This window comes from Cyprinodon tularosa, unplaced genomic scaffold (genome assembly GCF_016077235.1).
Source record: "Cyprinodon tularosa strain WSP-4 unplaced genomic scaffold, ASM1607723v1 ctg329, whole genome shotgun sequence".
Taxonomy (NCBI): Eukaryota; Metazoa; Chordata; class Actinopteri; order Cyprinodontiformes; family Cyprinodontidae; genus Cyprinodon; species Cyprinodon tularosa.
In genome coordinates, this window is record NW_024039040.1 from 356586 (window position 1) to 381295 (window position 24710).

At 39.4% G+C, this 24710-nt stretch overlaps 1 protein-coding gene across 1 annotated transcript; it reads right to left on the bottom strand.

Moving 5' to 3' along the window:
- Positions 1 to 1833: 1833 nt before the first annotated feature.
- On the bottom strand, positions 1834 to 8960 carry lactb2 (lactamase, beta 2). The gene is made up of 7 exons (XM_038293575.1): positions 8735 to 8960; positions 7321 to 7481; positions 7063 to 7183; positions 6764 to 6942; positions 4294 to 4442; positions 2282 to 2369; positions 1834 to 2196 (listed from the first exon to the last, which is right to left on the bottom strand). The coding sequence occupies exons 1-7, from the start codon at positions 8854 to 8856 to the stop codon at positions 2153 to 2155; spliced, it is 864 nt and encodes a 287-aa protein (XP_038149503.1). The 5' UTR covers positions 8857 to 8960; the 3' UTR covers positions 1834 to 2152.
- Positions 8961 to 24710: the final 15750 nt, after the last annotated feature.

Consider the following 24710-nt stretch of genomic DNA (forward strand, 5'->3'; position numbering starts at 1 on the left):
TAGGGTGTTGCAACCAGTTGCAATAGCAATAAATATACCACACTCAAAAGGTCACACTGTAAGTTCCAGTTAACCATAAGGAAATAATGTCTGCGTATGTACAAACTGACACACATTTACATTTTATCTAGATCTTTGCATTTACATGAAGAAATGTAGATAAATAAACAAAACTTGAAAGAGCACTTCCTTATAATTCCATAAAGAAAAACCATGGAAGATCAGACAGACCTTTTGGGAGGTTTAAGGAACAATTAGAGGACTTCCTATAACACTTAAAATGATTTCAACCTTCCTACAAGGAACCTTTAGGGAACTTTTGAATTCCCTAAAGCCACTCCAAGGAGTTGCAGAACAAAAAAACAAAAAAAATCCCCATAAAGTCACTGTCCTGAAGTCTTAAAACCCTAAGGTAATGTTCCCTCTAGTCGTTTGAGCTCATACGTGAAAGTTCCCTCAGGGTCATTTACAAAACATTTCCTAAAAGTCAAAGAAAAGATGCAAGCAGCCTACACTCCACTCTGAACAACCACCTTACAAGCCTTTAAGGAACGTTATCTCAAGTTCCCCACGTCACTTTAGAACATTCCTTGAAATATAAAGCACTGCTAATGTTGCAATTAGTTCAGTAAATTAGCCTAAAAGCCACGCTGTAGACAGTATGTTACAAACAAATGTCAGGGAACCTTTTAAGAAATGTTCATTAATTTCCCCTAAAAAGATGATATTGAGATGCTGCAACCAAACTTAAGGGAACCATCCTTTGAGGAGGGAACCTAGAGGCAGGGAATGCTTGCTAAAACTTTCCTAAAGGTAAACCTGAAAGATGGAACCTTTAACAGACACTAAAGGTTCACTCTAGGTAAAATCCAAAGCTAAGGTTTTTACAGGTAACCTTCAGAAAAAGTTCCCAGATGTTGAAAGTATCTGTTCAAACTTAAATTTCCCATAAGGTCAGGACATAATTGGTTTAAATAAATTTAAACGGATATGGAAGCTTTTTACCTCCATGCTATGAATGCTAGATCTAACCCCCAGATGAATATTTACCAAATGTTCTCTCTTAAGTCTCTTAAAAGTCCTGTATTTACCTTTCACAGTGCCTTTTTCGAAACACTATCTAAAGGTCATGTAACAGTTTAAAGAACTACCGTATCATTTTAAAGGATATTGCAATTGCAATTAACCTTCAAGGAACCTTTAAAGAGCACCAAGTTCCCTGAAGGTCAGACTGTAAAAGTGGTAAATGTTAGGGAACCTTTGCTACAGATAATTTCTGCGACTGGATATATCAAACAGCACAGCTGGTTTTTACTTTTACACAGCTTTTCTTTGCATCATTTCCAATGTTCTGCACGCATCGGTCGATAAAGCCGTTCATAAGAACATTAAGTTCCCAGTCAAATGCAAAACTGGTTTGTGTTCCAGTAACTCAGAAACAAAGGAAGTTCCAATACGGTCAGGCTGCATCAGTGTAATTAGTCAATATAGAAACAGATGAGAGCCACAGTGGGGGGTGGGGTGGAGGGGGGCAACCGAAGCTCAAAGGGTCACACAAAAACAGGAACTTATGAGAGAAAACTGAAAGAGGAGTCTATTTAGTAAGCATTCACAATTATCAAAATTATATTAATCTTTTTAAATTCCAAATTTGTTTCATTTTTATTTATAAAATATTTAGGCAACAATGAAAACATGCATCAAAGACACACAAAGTATGGTCCAACATAAATTTATAATTAATTTCATTAGGAAAAAACAATATGTGTAATCTTTTTGAAAGACTAGATAGATTTTTTTTACATTTATGATTGCAGTTGACAGGTTTTTTTTGCAGATGCTGCCACCTAGTGTCTGCATGGAGTAACCACACCTATTCTGCACAGATTTGACTGAAGTGTTGGAGGAGAAATCCACCTGTCAACGTTTTTAAGAGCTGTAAAAAGTGCACCTATATGAAGGCATACAAAAAACATAATTCAATGCAACGTGTTTAAACTAATATACATTCTTGTTCACATGTTTCAATCAGTCTTACAATCATAACTTCATAATGTGATCCTGTGCGTTTAATAAACAGACTCTCACATGTTGTCCAGTGAGATTTCTTTGATTATATGACGTAGTTTGTCCATTTCAGGGTTGCTGGACATCATAGGTTACTTCTCCACTTGCTGTTAGTTGTAGAGTCCAGCACTGGGGGACACACCTTTGCATTAGCATGCAAGACCAAACTAAATATGTTTCATGAATTTCTGCAGAAGAGAAGTTGCTCAAATACCAAAAGTGATCCTGGCTTCTTTCTCCAGTTTCTTCAGGTGATGAACCAGGTTGACATTTGCAGCCTGGTGCAGGTATTCAGGAGTGTCCTGGAGAAAAACAGGAGTGGAAACTAAATGTCATGTTTCTGTGAATACAGAGCAGATTAAAGGTCAAAGAAGAGGCCATTGAGATTTGTATAGTTGAAGGTAGGCAGTCCATGTTCAGATACTAATCCCTTTTAATACGCTGCATTTAAATGGACACTAAAGAGTATGCAATTAACATCTTTGCTTACTTATGACAATAAATTAAATAGACATACAGTAGAATACTATTATAACTGTAAAATATGTTAAAAACAGCAGCAGATTTAGTAAAATATGGGGCCCTAGGCAAAGACAGGCACGGGGCCCTCTGAACTGAGAAGACAACATAAAACAGACCATTATACAGAAATTTGAATAGAATAGACATCCATTATCTGTTCTACATTTTGTCCCTCTCTTCTTGTCCCTTTTCTTGTTGTTTTCCTCTCTATGTTATGTAGTCAGCTGAATTTTCCCGCTGTCTCAAAAGGTATGAAAGAATTTTTTTTTTCCAATCACTAGATTGCTCGTTCCTGTGTTTCAAAAAAGGCGACGGCAAAAGTAATTAACCCAGTCCTTCTTTTCACCGTAGACAAGCCATGATGTGTTTTTCTGTTCTCTGTTTTTCATTTGGATGAAATAATAGCTGCATGGATCATGACAGCAGACATGATAGAGGAGAGCAGGAGGCGGGGTTACCAATCTACTTGCTTTGGAGAGCAGAGTTCGGTGCTTTTAGATGTCACCAAAGTCTCCACTAGCAGAAAAAAGTCGCTAGATTTGGCGCAAGGCACCTTTTTGAAATAAAAGCGCTAAAGGGGTCTGAAAGTCAATAAATATAGAAACAAAAGCGGTAAGTTGGCAACACTGCTCTTCCCATTGTTTTCAAATGGTTTTCTGCTGTCTTTTAGGGTTAGGGTTGACACACTTAATATTATTAATATAAAGTGTTCTGATGTTCTAACAAAAGTATTTTTATCAAAAACAATTAATGTGCACAAATAAGGAATAGTTGTATTAACCATACATGTAAACAGAGTTTTATGGGGCTCCCAGGAACTTGGATTCCTTGGCAACTACCTAGTATTGCCTAATGGCTAAAATACAAGAATTTCTAGGTGAATTTTCATTTAAATTAAATAACTCGGAAACTTTGCTTTGAATTCTTGTAAAAATACTGTGCTGTTTCAACTAAATAATAATGCCACTTATCCAAAGAAGACTGAGTTTTTCTTAAGCTACGTTCACACTGCAGGCCTTAATGCTCAATTCCGATTTCTTTGTGAAATCCGATTTTTTTGCGTTGCCGTTCACATTTCCAAATATATGCGACTTGTATGTGATCTCCTGTGTGAACTGCAGTCATACAACGCAAGGGTCCCGCATGCGCAGTAGAGGATGCAATGACGTCACAGGCCAGCGTGCTCTGTGTTTACGAAAGTAAACATGGATGGTAGCGCCGGCGCGCATCAAGCGGTCTTTTCCAACCATAAAAACACAATCTTTTCAAGATGGTTAAACATAAATACTGCTCTCCGTATCAACATCTGCCATGGTTGTTGTTTTTCTTGCCGCTTCAGCGTAGCAAGACGCAGAATAGTGACCTTTGTCGGGTATTAATGACGTTCAAGTCGGATGAATCCGCCGTTTAGACACAGGTCGCATTTGAAAGGTTCAGATTCGTATTGGATCCAGGACCACATAGCCAAGTGACCTGGGTCGCATTGGAACAAATCGGATCTGTGTTGTTCAGACAGCCATGAAAAGATCAGATCCAGGTCGCATATGGGCAAAAAAATTGGATTTGGGCCACTTCAGGCTGCAGTGTGAACGTATCCTTATTAAGGGTTAAACTGATTCATTATAATGAGAACAACAACTCACACCTGTGTTCTTTAAACACCGTAATAAAAAGCTTCTAAAGAGGCGGAAGGTTCTTTCTGACCTTATAGACAATCTTTACAAGCTCCATGGAAGAAAAAGGCTTTCCTGCTCCATCCTGAATAGCTTTCAGGATCTGCTGTTCTCTTTGGTCTCGGTGGCTGATGTAGTGTTTGATCTTGGCGCCAGCATCCTGCACCACAGGCCCGTGTCCTGCACAGGAACACGAGGACAAAAAAGATCAGAAAACCGTACAGAAAGCATACGGTCTTTTATCTCCCGCTGGTGTGTGGACTGAGCTGCATTCAGTATATTGGGAAATTTTACAACAAAGAATTAGAACATTAGCTGCACCACAAAATGTAAAGCGAACCCCTAGAAAGGCTGCAAGATATCAGGAAAAAAATCAAACTGAAATGTGTAATACGTTTATGACAATCTCATATGGTAACCCAGATTTTAATAATACACCCTCCTCTGTCCTACAAATCTCTCCACTGCTTCTTTTAGGCCTAAGGATCATGGGCAAAAAAACAGTTTGCTGAGGGTTATATTACTGATAATCAGATTTTTATTACTTAAAAAACAAGTGAACTAAGCAAACAAAGGTTGTCATAAAGGGGTGACCTGACATCTAAAAGAAGGAAGCAACACCTTTTTTTTTCTCCATTTAACTTCTTATGTTAGTTGGATGAATGGAATAGTAAACTCGATTGTGAAATTCAAAGCCAGAACACTCTGGACTCAGAGACAAAATGTGTACACACTGCTGGTCAGGAATCAGAATACCAGAGGGGTCATTTCATAAAACTCGCTCAGAAAATTCAGACTTAGACGCTTGATTCTGACTCAACTCTCTGGCACAATGTGTAAAGCCGTGATCACTGGGTTACAAAAGGAAAGCCTTGATTGGGTAATGTCACTAATTCAATACAGGTTCAACTAATCATTTCTACTGCCATACTGTAGCAGCCATTTAAAATAACCATTCCCAGTCAAACATCAGCCAAATGGCATCCCACTTCCCTGCGCCTCCCAGCAAAATCTCCTTCAACTTCAAGCCACTGAACTTCACCTTGGTGTGCATTTTTGTTTTTACTCTGACTCCACCATTTCATTGAATTACAGGGTCTGACCAGGAGATGATGCCTCTCTTTGGATCTCTAGTCAACTTTATTTATTTTTTTTCCAGTGGCCCTAATCCTGTTCCGTAGTTCCTTGATTATAAAAAAAAGTTGGGCAGTTAAAGAATTTGGTTACACTAAATTACTAAAAACAATCATACAGTTATGGCTCAAATCTCTCAAATCTTGTCTAAAACCATAACAAGGTTGAAGTTTTGGCCCATATTTCAAGAGAAACCAAAAAAAAAATAGGCCCAATTTTGTGTTGGTGGCAGCAGCATCCTGCTGTGTCAAAGTAGTGATCCAATAGCAATCCATTCTATCCAAAACCATCTGTAATCCAAGAAATCAAATCCAAGAAATTAAATCCAAGAAAACACCCTAACCAACAAAAGAAGAGTTCCAGCAAAAGAAAAAAAAAAACTGAAGCAAAAACAATTACTGAAAAATCCAGACCAGAATGAAAACCTGGCAGCAAATCTTAACGAATCTTCTGAACGAAGTTTTAGACAAGAAAACCTCTCAAAATCTGATCTATTTAAGGGAGTTTTGTAAGGTGGTGTTTAAAAAGTCAGTTTCTGTCGGATGAAATTTTTTTTTTGTCATGGACATAAGGCTGCATCTAATGATTATTTTACTAATTGATTAATCTGTTAATTATTTTTTCGATCAATTGAATAATAATCAGAAAGCGAAGGGTTCCTTAAAGAAGATTTTTTTAGAGAATTAAACCAGGTGAAAATAAAACATTTAAGGATTAATCGAGTAATCGATCAATCACCATTAATCTAATGAATTGTTTTAGCCCTACATGGGAAACCAAAACAGTTAACTGTGACAAGTTCATGTTGACAGATGCTTTTTTAAGAGATAAATATGATTAGCAATCCTTTTTCTAACCAGTCTGTCTAATTCGACTATCATCTTTCCTTGCTTCCACCGCTAGATTCCACAATCCTGCTATTATCATTAGGCCTGTCTTATCCAGTCTTACTGATCTTTAATAATTAATTCAAGCTCAACTTTTTGCTACTGTTCCAGATTATATTTTTCCAAATACCCTTTGGTGTTTTTCCATCACATATGTTAAATTAAAAATCTTTAAAATAAAAAAATGCGAAACTTTAATAGTGCAGTGTTGGAATTTTAGATCCAGTATCCAGAAGAAAAATCAGTCCTTTTCAGTGCTACTTATTTCCTGTAGAAGCAAATCTCTGTCAGAATTATTTGTACAAGAAATAAAATTCATTAGCAGATTTTGGAATTGCCCTAAAAAAACTGCAGTTGCAAAAGCAATACATGCATGTAATCTATGATGTGCTAGCTACACTGTCACCACCCAGCAGCGCAGCGCTATCAGTATGGAGGCTCATTCAGGGATACTTAAGATATAAATGTGTTGTTGCTCACCGGGGTAAATCAGATCAGCCTGAGTGTCTAGTAGGATCTTTAGAGACTTCATGTAGTCGTAGAGATCCTCGAACACGGCCGTGCCCTCACCCAGGATGCAGTCCCCAGAGAATAACGCCCGTTCCTCCTCCAGTAGCAAGGCCATGTGGTCGTCAGTGTGGCCTGGGGTGAAAAGCACTCTGAAATATTGAAACTGGCTCTCAGAAATGCTAAACTGGCCTTTAAATTAAGCATTTTGTTATAACCTATTGTTGAAAAATGCCCAATTTGCTGATTCAAAGTGAAAAATGTGAACTGACTTGAGGGTGGCTCCTTCAGTCTGGATAACATCGCCATCTTTTAGGTAAGAATATGTCTTATTTCCTGCAGTCTCTGAGACTTTGACAGCTCGGGGCAATTTGCTGACCCTGACTTCAGATCCTGCAATAAGAAACAAACAAACAAACAAAACAGATTTCTTTGATTTCATCATGTTCAGTAAGAAATTATTCAGGAGTACGCAAAGACTCAGAATCAAACAACTTGGTCCTTTTTGGACTGACAGAAAAGAGCCTAACCTGTTATATCTCTGCAGATGTCTTCCACTCCACCGGTGTGGTCATGATGCCAGTGTGTGACGATGATCTCCTGGATGCTAGTGTTGAATTCTACCAGAGCATTTTTCAGGTTTCTGATGTATTCAGGGACAGCAGGTTCCCCAGTGTCGATAAGAACACGTCTGGAAAAAAAAGAAAAATCATTAAAAGAGACAAAGCATCTTTTTTTGCAGCACAAAGAGCTTTAATTCAGCAGATAACCCTGAATTACATAATAGATGTTACCAATTATACCAAAAATGACATAAGAGGAAAAAAACAGAACATGCTAAGCCAAAAACGTAATAGGCTGATTAATTATAACCCGACAGAGGTTTGAATTCAATTCAATTTCTATAGCGCCAATTCACATCACGTCATCTCAAGGAACTGTACAATTCACCAGATCATCCAGTCAAATTGATCCAAAGTTTTCTATCTAAGGAAAACCAGTTCATTGCATCAACTCAGTGACTTGAATGCAATCCCTCACACTAAGCATGCTTGTAGTGACAGTGGAGAGGAAAAACTCCCTTTTAACAGGAAGAAACCTCCAGCAGAACCAGACTCAGATGCAAAGAAATGCAAAGAAAACAAATGTAGAAACGTGTCCGATAGTGTGGATTTAAGATTCCAAACAAGCAAATTCATGTATCTTATGAGTGGAGTGGCACATTTATATTTTGATATTAAAAGTATGTCTGCCAGTTTAACCAAAGCCCCAGTCTAAAGACTCAGCCTCAAGCAGGTTTCCTTCTGGGTTTATTCTTTTTTTTTTAAACTCAATTTAAACTTCTAATCCTTTCTGACAGTTTCCTGCTAAAGTAAAACAGGCCACCATAGTTCAGTCTGGACAGATCATGTTCAAACAGAAAAATAAATCATAGTCTCATAATGACCAGAGCATTTCCTTATACAAGTTGTTGTATATCTGATCAGTAATCAACTATGCTTGAGAAAGAATGCAAACTGAAACTATTATTGGAAACATAAAAATGGCTTTCTACATGCCATATTTCTATGAGAACTCATAGAAATTACAGATCTGTCTTGTAAAATTGTCCAGCTGTGAAGCTCTGAAGGAGAGTTACCATGTACCATGTGCGACTTCTGCAGACATTTTACTGCCTTGGGTTTGATTTAGGTGCATCAGAGTAAATGGGCTGAATACATGTAAAAGACCTGCGCGGCAGACAGTGACAGTTCATAATATCTTTGTTTTAATTTTGCATGTCTTTCTGCAGCTTCCAATGAAGACATGTTCAGATCAATTTCCTTAAGGTTTGTTTCGGTGAGCATGAAGGAAATGTTAATCATAGATAGATAAAGTCACAAGATAAGAGCCAAAAACATACATTTATGTGTCTAGAGATAATAGTCAGCAGCAGTCAGTCACCTTTGCCCTGTTCCGACCAGATAAGTGTTGGTTCCCTGCAGGGTCATCGGTCCAGGGTTGCAGCCTAAAACCCGAACAACTCTGGCAGAAAGCTGCTCTATCCGAGGAATGATGGCGCTCATTGCTGCAGTGTTTACTATCCGTTAACAAATTAACAACGGTCGGCAGCAAAAAGGGCTAAAAACACCAGAAATCATTAAGCTCTCAACACCGGAAGCGCACCTTTTTACTTCCTGTAAATAAATAAACTTCAAAATAAAAGCGTTATCTTTACCATATGTTCGAACGGCTCGAAATAAAAAAATGAAAATATTAAAAATGAAACCAACAATATAGATAACGCAAACAGAAGGAAATAATTTAAAGGCATTGATGAAAACAGAAATAATGATACTATTTAACTTTTTATGGGGCTTTTAATATACCGAGTCATCAAGGGAGAAAACAAAACAAATATAATCAATAATCAATTTCGTTTTAATCAATATAAAACGTGTAAAAATTGGATACATTTGCATATAAAATATTTAAACCGACTCAGGTTTGGTTGAAATAGAAAAAGTAACAGGTTACGTTAGGTTCCTGTGACTATGTTTATTGGTTAAAGTGGTTTAATTGCTGTACCAACACACATATCCAATCATTTTTTTATTCCCTGTCAAAAATCAATACTAGACAACATATTCATGAAACGTTTTTTAGACAAAACAGTGTTTCTCTCACCCTGTCAGACATAAAATACATGAATCCTAAATTTATTTAAGAATCGCTCTTATGCATTCCAGGCAGCTGCTCCTAATTGAGGCTTTGGAGTCAATAAAACAATGGAAACACTAGGTGGCGCCATCTACTAGTTCTAACAGTTTACCTGTATTACCTTGTCCTCCTGCAAGAAATACTTTTATTAATCAAATGTATTACCACTGATAAACATTTAGAATAAATTAAAAAAAACTTCATGACAAAAATATGTTCCAAGTGAATTAAGGGCTAATGATGTCAATTCTCAAAACTTATGATTACAAACTTTTAACAGCTGAGAATAGTTCAATTAAGATGTATTAGTATTAAAGATATAGTGGAGGATTTTCGTGAATTTCTAAAAAGACTCACCCTTAAAAAACAAAACAAATCACAAGTACAACCATGTACCCGCTCCTGAGAGGAAATGCCTATTAAACGTGTGTGAGGGCGTGCACGAGCCCATCTCTCCTTGTGCATGCTGTGTTTAAAAGTTGCTGCTTGCATTGCTCATACAAGCTTGCTTTCCAAAAGAAGATTTGCAATTTTCCCACTATGTCAGACTCACCATGAAGAAATGGGGATGAGCACATCGGACGTCCTAACGTAAACATATCACCAGAATAATTGACAATTAGAAGGACCACTCATTTTGATGATCCAGTCGGAAAAAGACCATCCCCCACTATACCTCTAAGATAAAACTGATGCTGAAGGCTGCTGCCATAATGTGTCTACTCTATTAACCCGTTAATCGACAAATAACTACATACCCTGAGCAGTTTTGAATGCTGTATACTGTATTTCAAAACATAAATTCAATTATATTTTTTACTTTGTCAGTTAATAAGGGGTTTGATAAAAGCTCTGCTTTCTCTCTCTGCATCACAAAAAGCAACGCTGAAAACGACATTCAAGTCACATCGATATAATATTTCTTCCACTGTCGGTCAACTGCGTCACTGTATTCAAATTCTGTTAAAGAGAGCAAAAACAGAACTAAAGAAATAAGGTCATCATGCCATGAATTTCAACATTGCCAGAAAACATTAACTTCCACTATCAAGCTCCAGCTTTACTGTACGGTCAACCCAAAAATTCCAGACTCTTAAGCAAGGCTGTTTCATGGGAGATTTCTAACTGCTTGGTCTGATTTAGTTCTGGAACAGTTGAAATGGAAAGGATATAATGACACCAGCATTACCCTGAGAAGTTTCCTGTGGTAGAAGCAGACCCCTTTTTTTGGATATTTTGAGGTAATCATACCTGGATGTGTTGAGAGGGAATGAAGCAATAGATACAGTGTATGGTTGATAATAGGAGAAAATGATACAGTAGAAATGTATGTTATTATCTTACAGTGGTGTAATGCAGGGGTGTCAGTGGAAAAGAGAAAGAAAAGATAATACAGATACACACAGCTGTAAAAAAAATACTTTGATAAAATAGACTGTACAGCAAAGGGAAACATGTGTTTCAGAAAAGAAAATGCTAAATAGTCATTAAGAATGATATATACAGATCAAATAAAATGTGCAACACAAGAAATGTGCCTGGATGATACAAGATTAAAAGACAACAATGACAGCCTTTTTGCAGAAAACCTGAAAAACGATGCAAATAACATGGATGTAAATGGTTTGAGAAAGCTTTTTGCCCCACATACCAAATCAATTACAGAGATAAAGTTACGTTTCTTTACTTTCTTTTGCAGCTGACAAGAGGGGTTTGGTTTGTGACATGTAGACAGGCTTGAGTTCCAGTTTAGAAAGTGGAGGATTCAAGGAGGTTAGTAATGGTATGGAGATTAAACAGTCTAACTTCTGTGCCCTAGAGAGCGGACAGGGGCTGAGAGTTGCTGCCATTGACGAAGGATTAGAAGACAACCAAGGTGAAGATCCAGGAAAGGGTGATGCTTCGTAGATCTCATCCCGAGCAGCAGGAGAAAATCATCCTTTTCTTTTAATAGGTAGAGAGAGCTCAATAAGCAGAGTTAGGAAATGTGCAAACACTAAATTCTATTACACTTGCATATAAACTATTTTGGGAAAGACCTCTACTATTGGGAGCTGGAGAAGTACCACCTTCCTCCAGCAGAGTCCGCCGTGGATCCTCCGGAGCCGAGCCTCCTGCACAGCTGGGGCTCATTCCTTCATCAGAGGATCCACAGTATTTAAGCTGTCTTCAGACCTTGCCTCAACGCCGCAGTGTTGATCCAGTTGGTTAGCACCTAAGCCTAGTATCTCTGAGAAACTTTGTTGACTTTTGAATCCAGACTGGATTCTAACCTTTGTCTCTGTTTTCCAGGAAACCTGTTTTTCTCCTGTGAAGCTCAGGAAGAGCTAAACCTGCCGAGCCTGCCCTCTGAGCCAAACCTGAAGTCTCTCTCTGGATTCCCATGCAGCTCTGGACTAAGAGCTGGAAACTCAAAAGCATAGGTCAGCTCACTCTCAAGAAGTAAGACATGGAGCAGCTAACGGACTCTGCTGAACAAACTATCTCCGGACCCAACAGTTTCCCCCTCAAGGCTTTAACCAAGAACCCTCAAGGTACGAATCTGAAACTGTCTGAATCAAACTCCCCCGAGCAAACGCTAACTGAACTGTCTCCCACGCAGACTCCAGTGAACCAGTTCCCCAGGCCTGAACCAGAACCAGTGATTAACTCTGTGCTTGTGACAATAAACATTGTTAAACCTTTTACTTCTGTTTCCATCTCCGTGGTGTTCTGCATAACTGGGTCTCACTAGTGAACCCATCATGACATCTACCAGGTATGGTTTAATCATTAGTCACTGTAAGGTAGTCAGGTAGCCCCGTGATGAAGCAGAGCATGCAAAGGGGTCTGGTTGAAGCCAGATGTACCCAATCCTTCACCAGAAAAAGGTTGAAACTCACACTGTCACACAAAAACACACACCCAGACAGTAAAAACCTAGTGGCATTTTGGGATCAGTTATAACTGTAGGATTTTAAAGTAGTTGTAAAAAAGGATTTGTGATAATGCTCCTTTGTTTACTTTGAGTGCACAAGTCCTTCATTGAAGGAGCCCTCCATTTCTGTACTATTTCATCCTGGGGTGCAAGTAATTGTCCAACAGTGATGATAGTTTTGCTAAAGTATTAAGAAGATGGTGTGGGGCACTGGTCATCTCACAACTTTGACTTTTAGCAAAAATATATATTTGCATGCATTGCCTATATCCAGTGGTCATTAGAGAAAAGAGAGTGTACAGCTTAGACCAGGGGTGGGAAATTCAACTTCATGAGGGTTGGTTTCCTGCAGTGTCCAGAGGTGTCCTTGGTCCAATACACCTGAATTAAGTAATTAGATGATTCAGAACTCCGGAGAAATTGACTAAATGCAGAAGAAGTATTTCAGCCATTTGATTAAGTTGTTTTGGACCAAGACCAAATCTAAAAGTTGCAGGATATGGGCACTTGAGGACTCGGCTTGCATTACCCTGGATGTTTCAGGGAGACAGAAACAGTGCTGCTCAAGCAAAGTTGTCAACATAAAGCAATCAAAAATTCCCAGCAAAATATGTTCTCCTTTATTATTTTGGTGCTTGCAGTTTGTACCAGGTAGAAAAATGCTAACATTTCCTTTTAGCTGCCACAAACAGTCATGGTCCCCAAGAGATGACAGCTTGAGGCAGCTTTTGCTGGACATTCCCAGTGACAGCGCACCACTAGTATGCTGGGGTCCGGAAAAATATATTTCAGGGCAGGATCATTGATTGCACAGAAAATGTTTTGAGGTGTACTTTCTCACTTAAAAAAATACTAAAACAACCTTTTACCCAGGTATCTCACCAAATATGGCAAAGCCATTCTGCCATAGAACATAGGAGCAGCAGAAGCTTCAAATACAGGTGCTGGTCATAAAATTAGAATATCATGAAAAAGTAGATTGATTTCAGTAATTCCATTTAAAAAGTGAAACTTGTATATTATATTCATACATTACATACAAACTCATATATTTCAGATGTTTATTTTGTTTAATTTTGATGATTACAAATGACAACAAATGAAAATCTCAAATTCATCATATCAGAAAATTAGAATATTGTGAAAAGGTTCAAAATTGATGGCCCCTGGTGCCACACTCTAATCAGCTAATTAACTCAAACCACCTGCAAAAGCCTTTAAATGGTCTTTCAGTCTAGTTCTATAGGCTACACAATCATGGGGAAGACTGCTGACTTGACAGTTGTCCAAAAGACGACCATCGACACCTTGCACAAGGAGGGCAAGACACAAAAGGTCATCGCTAAAGAGGCTGGCTGTTCACAGAGCTCAGTGTCCAAGCACATTAATAGAGAGGCGAAGGGAAGGAAAAGATGTGGTCGAAAAAAGTGTACAAGCAAGAGAGATAACCGCACCCTGGAGAGGATTGTGAAACAAAACCCCTTCAAAAATGTGGGGGAGATTCACAAAGAGTGGACTGCAGCTGGAGTGAGTGCTTCAAGAACCACCACACACAGACGTATGAAAGACATGGTTTTCTGCTGTCGCATTCCTTGTGTCAAGCCACTCTTGAACCACAGACAGCGTCAGAAGCGTCTTGCCTGGGCTAAAGAGAAACAGGACTGGACTGCTGGTGAGTGGTCCAAAGTCATGTTCTCTGATGAAAGTAAATTTTGCATTTCCTTTGGAAATCAAGGTCCCAGAGTCTGGAGGAAAAGAAGAGAGGCACTTCATCCACGTAGAATCAGAAAATCTATGGGGTATTGTGAAGAAGAAGATGCAATACACCAGACCCAACAATTCAGAAGAGCTAAAAGCCACTATTAGAGCAACCTGGGCTATCATAACACCTGAGCAGTGCCACAGACTGATCGACTCCATGCCACGCCGCATTGCTGCAGTAATACAGGCCAAAGGAGGCCCAACTAAATACTGAGGGCTGTACATGCTCATACTTTTCATCTTCATACTTTTCAGTTGGCCAACATTTCTATAAATCCTTTGTTTTTATTGGTCTTCAGTAATATTCTAATTTTCTGATATGATGAATTTGAGATTTTCATTTGTTGTCATTTGTAATCATCAAAATTAAACAAAATAAACATCTGAAATATATGAGTTTGTATGTAATGTATGAATATAATATACAAGTTTCACTTTTTAAATGGAATTACTGAAATCAATCTACTTTTTCATGATATTCTAATTTTATGACCAGCACCTGTACATGTAGATCTGTACACACTTTAATTATTGTGTTTGATGGGATGGGATTTTTGATCTGATCAGCCCTTCAGTCCAATTATTTATGTTAATGTAAAAATACTGCAGCAAGTGTGGAGTGTCATGGTGCGTTCACATCGAACGCAAAACAGGCAAAAATTTCACCAGTTACGCCTGCTTGTGCTTGCTTTGAAATTTGCCTGGCCAGGCGAATTGCAACCCTGACAAAAGGCTCCTATGTCATGGAATATTCAGGTCATTGATTTCGACTCAACATGTCCAACATGGATTTATGAAGTGACCGTCAGTGCTGTTTTTTTTTTTTATTTTTATTTTTTTACTTCTGAACACTGAACAAGGCTGCAGAGGCAAGGTTTGGATAACAGTTGCTTTCAGTGGTACTTTGGCCTTTCCGTTACCCATTTCGGGGCCCTGCTGTCCTGCAGTGGTGAGAGGCTACAACTAACCAGGAGTATCTATAGAGGCTTACTGTGGAGGATTGAAGAAGCACAGTGATAGGTCAGAAAAGTCTGCTGGGCAGACAGGCATGGGTGGTTCTAGACAGGGGCCAACGGGGGACAGTGCCCCTGTAGATCAGGTCTTGGCAACTGTTATGGCCCCTTTACCAAAGACATAATACTAAAATAAATTCTTATGATAATATGCACAGGAACAGGAATGGTTTCTAATAGGTCCTTTGGATCTATTTAATTTTTTTTCTTTACAAAATTCTGTTTCACTAATTATCTAAAAACAAAAAGGTGATAGCTTCAGTGGTATTGGGATAGGACTCCATTTTTCATCTCCTAAATGTTTTTTCAAAACAAAAAAAGCTTTAAGTTTTACAACTGAATTTATCAGTTTTTCTTGAGTTCTAATTCTGATTTCAAAGAAAATTATTTATAGTAATTTTAACTTAAATTAGGTTAAAATATGTAAAATTCCTAAATTATGAATCTACATTGACCAAATATTTAAAAAACAGCTTTATATGATCTTTTAGATATTTATATAGCTACAATTTTTTGAGTTGCTGATTTTTATTTTTATTTTAACGATAATCCAAATGAACATCTTTAATCCAAAAATAAATATTTTCAGATGGAAGATACTGTATATAATTTTAATTAAACCTAATTGAATTTAAATTTCACTTCACACAGCTCTCGTAATATATTTCAATCTCCTGCCCTGTTTTTTGATTTCATGCTTTTCTGTGCCCCCATGAAAACACGCTAGCCCCGCCCCGACCCCCTGAAACATTTGGTCTAGAACCGCCACTGCAGACAGGACACTGGAGGCGAGAGAGGAATGCTGTTGAGAGTAGAACAGAGTAGGACAGTGGTACATCGGCATCGCTATGCAAAGTTTGCCTCCTTCACCTTGCTCATTTTCACTTTGCTTGGCTCCAGATGCCCCCTCTTCTTAAAGATAACGGAAATGTTTTGCTCCAGATGGGAAATTCACCTTGGGTGTGAACGTACCTTTATAGTTTGCAGACACAACACAACAGCAGTCTACTCCATTTATGGTTAATGTTATACTAGATAAAACAACCTGGATATGTATAGGAGAAAGAGATGGATAGAGAAGCAATTATGCATTAACCCAAAGAATATGACCTACTGTACCGATCTGTATCAGGTGCAGACCTGGTTTTGCAGGTCCCTAAGTACCCACTGGACAGTCGGTGAAACAGCCACACCTTTGCAAGTTTTGGTACTATTCTACTGGAGTAACAGTAATATAACCAATGACAGGATTATTGATTATTACACTGGGCTGTCCTGTTTAAATACATGGTTTGTGAGCACCTATAACGACCTTTGAATGTTGCCATGTGGGATAGGCATGAGACTGAGAATAAAACATTTCAGCTGAAGTCTAATTCTCTCTAATTCTTCTTCGGTCTACTCACACCTCAAAAGGTGCAACCAAAGAAGCCAATTAGGCCATCAAAGCCCATGCAGCACCTAAAGACATCTGCTCTAATATTACACATGAGAATAGAAGGAATGCTGTGAGAAATTTGGAAATGTAGCTTATTCTTGAGTGCAGTAAAGCTTTTTGTAGTATTAGAATCAGGATAATCTATTAATGTCTAGGTGATTAAGAGCATGTTAGTGTTGTGAGTAATGGCAATGCATGGTAACAAAGTTAGTAACTGTTAGCTCTCCATTGAGGAAGTTAGCTAAATAATTACTTTTTACATATTAGCGACGCTGTATGTTATTTGCAACCAAAAACACAGCGTTATTACAACTTAATCATTCAAAGGGACTTTTCATAAGCTCTGTCTCTACTGCGAGAGTTTTTCACTGCATAGATGAGCAGGGAGCTGTTTTTTGAGACCAGCATCTTCTGGTAGTGCTGTGGGAGTAACAGGGTTTACAAGCCTCAGAACCATCAAGTCATGTTTAGTGACAATGCTGTATTCAACTTTTAAGTACTTTCCTTACAGAACTAACAAGTGATGGAAACAATCAACATCCTTTTGTGATGTGAAGTTCATAATAAGATAAAGTTTTGGGAAAGCATAGGCAATGCTTTGCAAATTAAATGTGAGTTTCAGTCAATTATTTAGGACTGATAGGACTTGTAAAAGTTTACCTCTGGTGTATGAATTCAAGAAAGACCTAAATTAATGACTGGATGTTGTGATCATTGATAAGCAGCAGAGGACAGCTGTAGCGATCAATGTGGCCATTCCAAATGATGGGATAAAAGAACATTAGAAACTGGAGAAATACCAACAGCTCAGGGAAGAACCAGAAAGAAAGTTCCCTGTGGTAGAGGATCCAAGCTTGCCTAGGAAAATGAGGGGCGGATCCACCCCTCATGGCGAGGTGGAGGGCTTCTTAGGAGCAAGCATGCATTGATAGACCAAATAGACTATGGCTGAAAAAATCAGTAAGATGTCTAAATCTGAGTTGGTTTGGACGATAGAAAATAAATACAGGGTTAAGGATGTGTTTTTTAAATTAATACTGTATATTAAAATGGACATTACATGACCAAAATTTCCAAAGTTATTTCAGATTTAGTTTGAAGCATTTTAGCTTTGTTAGGCAATTAAGAAATAAGGTTAGTAAAGTTAATTATGTGTATAAATTAATTATTATTGCATAAAATATAAGTTATAAGCATTTATATTATGCAAAATTTAATTTAGTGCTAACTTACAATAATTAAAAAAAATATATTAATTAATATTAAATCACTTAAATTGAAACTGAATATTTTCTAAGATTGTTTCTTTTTTCTTTTTTTCTTTTTTTTTTTTAGCAAAGACAGGCCTTGTAGTTATGTAGATCATGAGGTAAGCTGAGTGTTCACAGATTCGGTCAAGTTGAAATCCTTAAGTAATAAAAAAATTTGATACTGTTTAAAAATCGATGCTTTGATGAAATATATATACTTTATATATAAAAAACATATGTACTCATTATCTGCCACAGTTTATTGGCATCAGTGTCCAGTGTGGGTACAGTCTGTACAGCTGAGCCTTTAAAATTACATTATAGGTGTGTTTTTTTTTCTTTTCTTTTCTTTTTTTTTTTTTGTACATGGCATTAGCTACACAATGACTTTTCGGTTTCTGCTAAGTGTAAGCAAAAAATAAATTGGCGGATTACCTGATTTTCTTCGTACAATTGCCATGTTTTTGTTTAGGTGCTAAAAGTGCTGTAAAATAAACTCTTTAAACATCCATAAAAAATTATTTTATTATATTTGGTTTGATGCAGACTGGGTAATTAGGTAGTTTTATGCTTTGAAAAATTTTTGTTTTTTTAAATCTAAGTATATAATGGGTTTTTAGTTCCTGTAATTTCCTTCTAAGTTAGCAATGCAACCCTTCCTGTTACTGTTTCCATGATGTACGATTTACTCAAACAGCCAATAAAATGACTAGGTACTCTTCATTCAAGTTGCCACCTAGTTTATAGGCAGAAGCACAATGGATGATCTTTCCAACAGGCTTTACATTATGCTGAAGCTATTAGAGCCTCTCTGGAGTGCATGACCAGTAATCCTACATGCATTACACAACCAGATCAATGCAATCAAATGAAGCTATAAAGTGGGTCGAGCTACAGCTGTAAAAACCTTATGGAGGGGAGAATCCACACATCCTCCTTAACGCCTCATGTGATATTTGTCTCCAATAAATTGTGACCCATAAAACTGTTGTAACAGCAGGGGGTCAGGGGGGAGTCTATTCAGCTTTGTATAATATTTACAGATAAAATAAGTGGAGGGGAAAGCAGAGAGACACTATTTCACTAAATGAAATAGATCCTGGCATCTGGGAATCCAACGCCCCCTCCCTCTCCTTCTGCCCCCCTCCTCCTCTTTGTAATTACACGACATAATGGTGGTGCAGTCGCCCCATAATCTCCCATTATAATCAGTTTCGGCTGCCTCCACTCGCTCTCCACCGTGGCTTCTAATTCAATATAAATGTAAATGACTGGAGGGCGGGAAAAGGGGCTCAGAAAGAGTATAGAGTGTAAAAGTGGAAGTTCAATTTTTCTGAAAATCTGTATCCCTGTTTATAATGACCGGAAAAGACCAGAGGAGGCTTGCAAAGACCAAAAACATCCAGGTTCTAAAATATTTTGAACCAAATTGAAGCGAGTGATTCCTAGACAGACTATAAAATTCGTCTTTCTTTACATTGTGTTTCAGATTTTGTGCAAATATCCTTATAAAATCTGGCAAACATGTCAAAACCAACCTATGAGATACACTTTTGTATTTCTACTGAGAAAAGTCTATGAGTTTTATCAAAGATATTTATATAAGCTCTAAAAGCTCCTCCTACAAAGCAATCTGTTGCTCTGGTATTAGAATTATACCAAGACCGAAAAATTGTGGGTGGAAAGTTTTAGTCATTGATTTGAATCAAACAGTATTGTCTGTCTTATTCTTGGCATTGTTTGGACTTCTCTATAAAATAACAAAAAGAGTGTAAGAGTTGCAGTGAACAGTTGGACAACTTGTTGAATTTCTTTCCCTTTCTTAAAGGAAAAAAAAATGCAGATTTTTTAAAATATTTATACCAAACGGAAACAAATAAATTCTCATGATGACATTGTTGTACAGTATTTAACATTAGCTACATTAACATTGCCATTATTGAAATTTAAATTTCTTTATTAAAATTTTTGTGTGAATCTTAGAGATACAATTAAATAAAAATATAGTACACTGGGATTTGGCTAATTTTAGATTTTAAACAATGTCAATAATTCACTGGGTTTGGGTCATTGGGTCATCAACATTTTGATTATCTGGCCAGAATGTAAAGGAGGAAGTTTCTCAGATAGTGTACACAAAAAAGAAAGGTTTCATGGTCTTGGTGCTGATGGTTGGCGTTTTCATTTGCTCCTGCTTTACCTGTGTTTCCTATCTCTGCAGAGAATCCGCCCTGCTGACGCCCAGCAGATCGCTGTAAACTTTTGTGCTGAAAAAATAAAGCCTGTTGAACATCGTCCTGGTCTGTCTGTCCGAATATTGGGTCCTAGTTTTTGAGGTTATGAAAGAAGCAGTCATGTTTAACAAAATCCTTCAAATAAGCTTAAATTAAAGATGGAGTCTACCCCCTTATTTTGGCCTGTTTTCTTCTTGACGATGTGGGCCGGCAGAGTGGCCCAGAAATATTTAAGGTTTTCCAGTTTATCTAAAAATGCTACACCCAGCAAGAAGGTGCTTCTCAAGCTGCAGTATCCTGCCTTTTTCCCCACACAAGAGCATAAACATATAAGGTGATATTGGTCCATCTCTGGTCATCGTATGTCAAAATAGCAATGTCCATTTGTGTGACTGCTTAAAATACAGCCACATAAGTAGTAACAAAAAAGTAAAATAAAATACAACCTTTTACCTTCTCTAAAAAAAACATGCACAAATAAAATACCAGTGAATGGGTAAACAATCATGTTATTGTACAAAAGTATTCCATTAAAAACAGTCAGAAATCAGAAATACTTTTACTGTAAAAGCTTCCCATGTGTTGAGGTCAGCACTAAGGGACTCTGAGAGTCTTTTAGAGGTGTTAAAAAAATGCCATAGGGATCTATCTATAGAACGTTTTTTGTTGTGTAAAATTCTCTTGAGAATTTCCTGGTGGATACAGCAGTTGTGTATTCTCACTATGTATCTCTCCATACATTGTCGTTTCAGCATTGCATATATAAGGCAGGTTTACGGCACAGTCCAGTACAGTAGTCCCAGACTCAGTACCTGGGGGGCCGGTTCCCTACAACTTTTAGATGTGTCCCCTTTCCTTCATACCACACATAAATGGCATAATGCCTCTCTAGCACCAGTCAAGCTCAACAGAGCTCTGCTAATAACAGTGACGTGCGGTCAGGGGAGGCAGGTGAGGCAGTGCCTCACCAGCCATCATGGAAAGAAAGAAAATATATAATCATAAAGTAATTTAAATTGTTATATTCATCCGGTGGTTTGTACTAAAAAATATTCATTTTTCATGTAGCTTCACCAATTTCGATTTTTATTTGTTCAAAATCGCTGAATTTTCTTATTTTCCCATTCAAATGCTTGGAAGCGATGCCGGTGAGGCAGCAGCGAGCTCTGCCTCACCTTGGATTGCGCAACCCCTGGCTCTGCGCTGGCTGCAAAGCGGAGAGAGCATGTTGCTGTACGGCGTCAATAAAATGGTTTAAACAAATGTAATATGTGAACTTATTTCTAATAATTTGGCTTATGTATATAATGTACAGAGCTTTTTGTCACCAACTGTGTTTGTGTAACGTGTTTCGTGTAATGAGCGATTATAAACGGCAGAGAACAAGTTCGAGGTGAGGCAGGCAGTTCTCTTGCCTCATGGCAGGGGGTGCTCAAGAGACTGAAAACATAAGGCAGGAACAGGACGGATCAAGGAAGGCTTTCTTCCCTGGCAGTGATCTCCATTGAGACAGAGAGACTTTTAAAACTGAAGGAAGATAAGGAGGACTTCTATTCATTTATAAGTAAAGGTAAGACAGTAATAACATTTATTTTGTTTTGTTTTTTAAGGAAATGTGTGTTTTGTGAGCTACAGTTTGTATGTGTAAGGATGCAGAAGTGAAACATAACCTGTAAACTGCTGTCAATCTATGCATCTATTTGCAAATCTGATTCTGATGACGTCAGTGCCTCACCAGCTATGAACCTCACCGCACGTCACTGGCTAATAACCTAATGTTAGAGTTGACTGTATTGAGACAATCCCTCAGGGACTGTGGTTTGAGACCACTACTCTGGGAGGATTTTTGTCAGTTTGTGATGTTACATCATGCTTTCTTTTCAGGCTGGAATTGCTTGTCCTACCAATGCACTTGATTTTAGCTCAGTGTTGAAATTTGAATTGTGAGATTGATTAACCAAGTGACCTTAGCCATGGAAGTCCTGCAGTTAGTGGATTCTTAACTCAGGTGGTGAATCCACATTTTGTCATGATGGGTTCACTGAAGGAGACCCAGTTATGCAGAACACCACTGACGGACACAAGGATGAAAAGTTGAACAGTTTATTAAAGCACAAAACACACAGAATGTACTGATTCTGGTTCGGGCCTGGGAACTGGTTCACCGGAGTCTGCGTGAGAGACAGCACAGTTAGTGACTGCTGACAGGGTTTGATTTCCACTGGTTCACTGATTGTACCTTGAGGGTTCTTCAGGTTAACCTTGGGAGAGTCACTGTTGGTTCTGGAGAAGGGTTTGTCAGCAGAGTCCGTTTGCTGCTTCAGCGTCTCACGTCTTAGCTTGAACAGACCTTGGCTTAGATTTCCCAGCTCTAGTCCTGAGCTGCTTGGGGGTTCTCTGTGAATCTTCAGGGTTCGGCTCAGAGGGTCGGCTCGGCAGGTTAGCTCTTCCAGAGATCTCACAGAAGAGGCACGGGTTTCCTGGAAAACAGAGACAGTAGTTAGAATCCAGACTGGATTCAAAGTCATGGAGATACACTGAGGATCTAGGCTTTTGCGCTGACCAACTGGAACAACACTGCGGCGTTGAGGCAAGGTCTGAAGACAGCTTATATAGTGGATCCTCTGATGATCTTTGACGGCTGCAGCTGTGCAGGAGGCTCCCTCAGAGGATCCACGGCGGACTCTGCTGGAGAAAGATGGGATTTCTCCAGCTCCCAACAGTACCCCCCCCTCAACGACCGCCCCTTGGCGGTCCGGAAGAGGTAGATGGGCAGGAACGCTCGTACTCCTCGATGAGTGCAGGATCGAGGATGTACGAGCCTGGGACCCACTGGCGATCCTCCGGTCCGTAGCCCTCCCAGTCGACAAGGTACTGCCATCCGCGACCTCGTTGACGGGAGTCCACAATGCGGCGCACTGTGAAGGCCGGATGGCCATCGACCTCCAGGGCGGGTGGTGGGGAGTCGGACGGTGGGCACAGAGGGCTCGAGGAAACAGGCTTGATCTGGGACACGTGGAAAGTGGGGTGGATCCGGAGGGACTGAGGTAACTGGAGATGGACAGCTGAGGGGATGATAACTCGAGTGATCCGGTATGGTCCGATGAATCTCGGGGAGAGTTTTCGAGACATCCCCTTGAGGGGGATGTCTCGAGTGGAGAGCCATACCTCCTGGCCCTCAGAGTACTCGGGGGCGGGACGTCTCTTGGCGTCGGCGAAACGTTTTGCAGATGCTGAAGACTGGTTAAGTGTGGCGATGGTTTCCCTCCAGATCCTCTGACAACGACGGATGTGATGATTGACGGACAGCACCGATATCTCTCTCTCATCTGCGGGGAAAAGAGTCGGTTGATACCCGAGACTGACCTGGAATGGGGATTGTCCAGTGGATGCACAACGGAGGGAGTTGTGGGCTTATTCAATCCATGGAAGAAATTGGCTCCAGTCCACGGGGTTATTTGACGTGAGGCAGCGGAGGGTGGATTCCAACTGTTGGTTCATGCGTTCTGTTTGACCATTCGATTGGGGGTGGTAACCTGAGGTGAGAGAGGGTTTGCAGCCGAGAGCAGAGCAAAAAGTCTTCCATACCTGGGAGATGAATTGAGGACCTCTGTCCGAGAGGATCTCTTGGGGGATGCCATGAAGCCGGAAAACATGTTTAATTAGAAGTTGAGCAGTCTGGAAGGCCGTGGGAAGCTTTCTGAGGGGAACAAGGTGGCAGGACTTCGAGAAGCGGTCAACAATGGTGAGTATAGTGGACATACCTCGGGAGACAGGGAGACCGGTGACAAAATCAATGGCGATATGGGACCATGGACGCGAGGGAACAGGAAGTGGTTGAAGCAGGCCAGAAGGAGGTTGGTGTGAGGCTTTGTTACGGGCACATGTGGGGCAAGCCAATACATACTCCTTTACGTCCCTGTGGAGAGTGGGCCACCAGAAGCGTCTGGAGATGAGAGCTATGGTTCTACTGACTCCTGGATGAGCAGAGAATTTGGCGGCATGCATCCACTGGATGAGACGGGACCTGACGGAAGATGGGACATAGGTACGATTAGAGGGACCGTTACCTGGATCGGGTTCAGTGGCCAGAGCTGAGTTGATGAGGTCAGTTATTTCCCAGTTGACCACCCCTACGGTACAGGAAGCCGGAAGAACAGGTTCAGGAGTCTCGGGATGATCGACGGAGAAGAGACGAGAGAGAGAATCGGGCTTCACGTTCTTGGATCCGGGTCTGTAGGAGATGATTAGGTTGAAACGAGAGAAGAAGATTGACCACCTGGATTGGCGAGGATTAGCTTGTTTTGTTGACTGGATGTAAGCCAGGTTCTTATGGTCGGTCCACACAAGAACCGGGTGCTCAGCTCCCTCCAGCCAATGCCTCCATTCTTCCAACGCCAGTTTGATAGCCAGGAGCTCTCGGTCACCCACATCATAGTTTTGTTCAGCGGAAGAGAGCCTATGGGAGAAGAAAGCACAAGGGTGTATTTTCTGGTCTGAGTCGAGCCTTTGGGATAGGACAGCTCCAACACCGGAATCTGAAGCATCCACCTCTACACTCAAAAAAAAAACTTGTTCCCAGAACGTAATAAAATTATGGAAATAAT

Excerpts from the sequence above, each read along its gene's own strand:
- lactb2 (XM_038293575.1), bottom strand. The coding sequence starts at position 8,856 with ATGAGCGCCATCATTCCTCGGATAGAGCAGCTTTCTGCCAGAGTTGTT. Across the intron at positions 7,482-8,734 it reads CTGGTCGGAACAGGGCAAAG|ACGTGTTCTTATCGACACTG; the intron begins GTGACTGACTGC and ends TTTTTTTTCCAG. Across the intron at positions 2,197-2,281 it reads AGAAGCCAGGATCACTTTTG|TGCTGGACTCTACAACTAAC; the intron begins GTATTTGAGCAA and ends TGTGTCCCCCAG.